Source organism: Acyrthosiphon pisum, chromosome A1 (assembly GCF_005508785.2).
Source record: "Acyrthosiphon pisum isolate AL4f chromosome A1, pea_aphid_22Mar2018_4r6ur, whole genome shotgun sequence".
Classification (NCBI taxonomy): Eukaryota; Metazoa; Arthropoda; class Insecta; order Hemiptera; family Aphididae; genus Acyrthosiphon; species Acyrthosiphon pisum.
In genome coordinates this window covers 6,668,863-6,671,813 of record NC_042494.1, presented here as the reverse complement: position 1 = coordinate 6,671,813, position 2,951 = coordinate 6,668,863, and the positions used below count along the sequence as shown (strand labels likewise).

At 29.9% G+C, this 2,951-nt stretch overlaps 1 protein-coding gene across 1 annotated transcript in view; it reads left to right on the top strand.

The window, feature by feature from the left end:
- LOC115033811 overlaps positions 1–2,024 on the top strand; it is a 2,422-nt gene extending 398 nt beyond the window's left edge. Inside the window, exon 2 of the mRNA XM_029487952.1 lies at positions 1,645–2,024. Within this exon, the coding sequence (XP_029343812.1) occupies positions 1,645–2,024 (380 nt within the window). The remainder of the gene's footprint in view (positions 1–1,644) is intronic.
- Positions 2,025–2,951: the final 927 nt, after the last annotated feature.

Genomic DNA, 2,951 nt, shown 5'->3' with positions numbered 1-2,951 from the left:
AAAAAAAATTGTGACTATGTATTTTTATTATTTAACAACTTTTGCGAAAATATATTAGAAGTCTTGTATCAAATTTTGAAGCATTTTTACCCAACTAATAAAATTTTATTGTCATTTATAAAAAAAAAAAAACTAAAAAAGAAAAATTTATATTTTATCATATTATATTACAAAATTGTATTTATTTAATTTATTTTAACCATTTGATGAATTTATATTTATAATTTTTGTGAAATTATGCCCCCCCCCCACACGAACATGTTCAGTGGGGCCCATTATCTTCTTGAAGAATAAATAAAAATAAAAAAAATATGTGGGGCCCCTTTGTAAAATTTCCCGGTAGGCCAAAATTGGCCTATCCCGCCCATGATTATTGATATAAAATTTAAATTCAATTAAATATATAATATAGACATAATTTTTTTTGTTTCATATTGTTTTTTGAAAAAAAATTCTATACATAAATTATAATAATACATAATTATTTAAAACTATTATTAAAAAAAAAATACATATTGTTTGTTTTTAAAATAAGTTTTATATACATTGTTGTACATCTATTTACTACTAAACATTAATATAACTATTAAAATATTTTGTACCTATGTATAAATTTATATCATACGGTTTTGCCATTCGACACTTCCTTCATTGGTGAAATAATCCATAAATTTGGCTCGAACATTATCTGCTACTCGTATAGCGCGTCCAGTTGTAGCTCCAGTTTAACTCGATAGGGGTGCTGTAAAAAATGTGTCTTCATAACTGCAGCCATCTCGTGTTCTTACATAATTGTGGAGTACGCAAATTGCTTTCACAATATATTCTGCAAAATCGATGTCCACGTCTAGTGGACGATGTAATATACGCCATTTATTACTAATAATACCAAAAGTACACTCAATGTATCTTCGTGCTAAAGTTAAGCGATAGTTAAACATTTTTTTTTCGTACGATAATAACTTTCCACCGTATGGTCTCATTAAGTTCTCCAACATACCGAAAGCTTCATCAGCTACTATGACGTATGGCAATATGGTTTCATCTGAATTGTTAATAGGACTTGGATCAGGAATATTCAACGTTTTTTCAGTTAGTTTTGAATATAAAGTGGATTCTTTGAAAATTCCTGAGTCAGTATTCTTACCATAAGCACCAATGTCCACCCAAGTAAAACAATAATTAGCATCGCATAATGCCAATAAAACAAGCGAAAAAAAATGTTTATAATTATAATAAAGCGAACCAGAATTTTGTGGTTGTATCATACGTATGTGTTTCCCGTCTAGTGCTCTAGTGCTCCGTCTAATGCAGTTTGGAAATTTTGCATGTATTTCAAATCCTTTAGAAATTTCTATCCACTTATCCTTAGTGGGTTCCGGCATGACCATATTTTTCAATTTTCTCCAAATCACTTCACAAACACGACGAATAATACCAGACGCAGTAGACTTTCCAATCTTATATTCATAGTGTAACTCACTAATAGTACACCCACTTGCTAAGTATCTGTAAAATCCGTAATATTAATTTTTAAATTTATGATATTTTTATCCATTATAGGGGCAACATAACAAAAAAAATGGAAAAGTCTTCGTGATAACTATGTAAGGGAATCAAAGAAATGTAAAATTGTTAAATCAGGATCGGGAGCATCTAAAAAATCTACATATATACATTTTGAGAGATTAAGATTTTTGCAAAAATCGATTGAAAAAAATATTACTGAAAGTAGTTTCTGCGCAAACGACGAAAATTCAAAAAGATCTGCCGATACAAATGATGAAAATGAAACTTTCAAATCTCCTAATAACATCCAATATAGAAGCACAAAAAAATTAAAACTTAGCCCAGCTTACGAGCATTTTGCTAATTTACTAGAAAGAAGTATAGCTCAAAAGCAAGTTCCCGAAAAACAAGAAGATGATGAAGACAAACTATTTTGTTTGTCCTTATTGAAAGAAATCAAAAAAGTACCAGAAACCAAACGTCTGAAACTCAAAATTGATATATATATAATTTAATACTACAAAATCAAACAATATCACCACCTAGTAGATATCACTCTCCAATGTATAATCACCAATACATGCCAAGTAACATTGTATACCCAAACTATGATGCTACTACATCATATGACACACCCGCACGCAGACATCATCAAGATTATACTACTATAGAGAAAAACAATTATCAACATCAATTGACTTCATTATCTTCACCTTCCCCAACACCATCAAACGTCAGTGAAGTTTCTCAAGAATCAATTATGGATTTATTTGAAGAAAATTATTAACAAGTTTATAGTATAAAAAGTATTAAATACAATTTTTAATATTAATTATGTAAAAATCATTAATAAATAAGTTTTCATTTTTAAAAATGTTTTAGTTTCAAAGTATATTTCAAGTTAAAGTAATTTGTTATGTTTGTAAAATAAAAATTAAAGTACATACCTCAGAGTTATTATAAGTTTTTCTTCAGGTGAAATGCAATACCTAATTGCACTTTCATCAGCAACAAGTTCTCCCTTTATTAGTTCCAACAAGTCATCAAAAGATTGAATCGACATTCTGAAGTAGTTGAAAAATTTAGGTTCATAATTCCTAAGACTCGGATAAAGCGTAATGTATAAGCTTGAGGTAAGTCTATTTTGTAAAATAGGATGAACCCAATATTTTCGTGCTTTTTGTCTAAGACGCAGTCTTCTTCGATACAGTATCCATAAACAAATCGCATCTGTAACATCCATCTTCGACAGAATACAGTACTCGATTGACTACGGTATAAGCGCGCACTTAGCGCGTAAATTCAGTAAAAAACGCCTCTCATGTGAACACTAACCAAAAAACGCGCGTTTGGTTAACGCGCGTTTAACGCCTCTCATGTGAACTAGCCCTTAAGGTCTACCGATACAAATGGTTTCATTTTAGTATTGTGTATAGCTAACA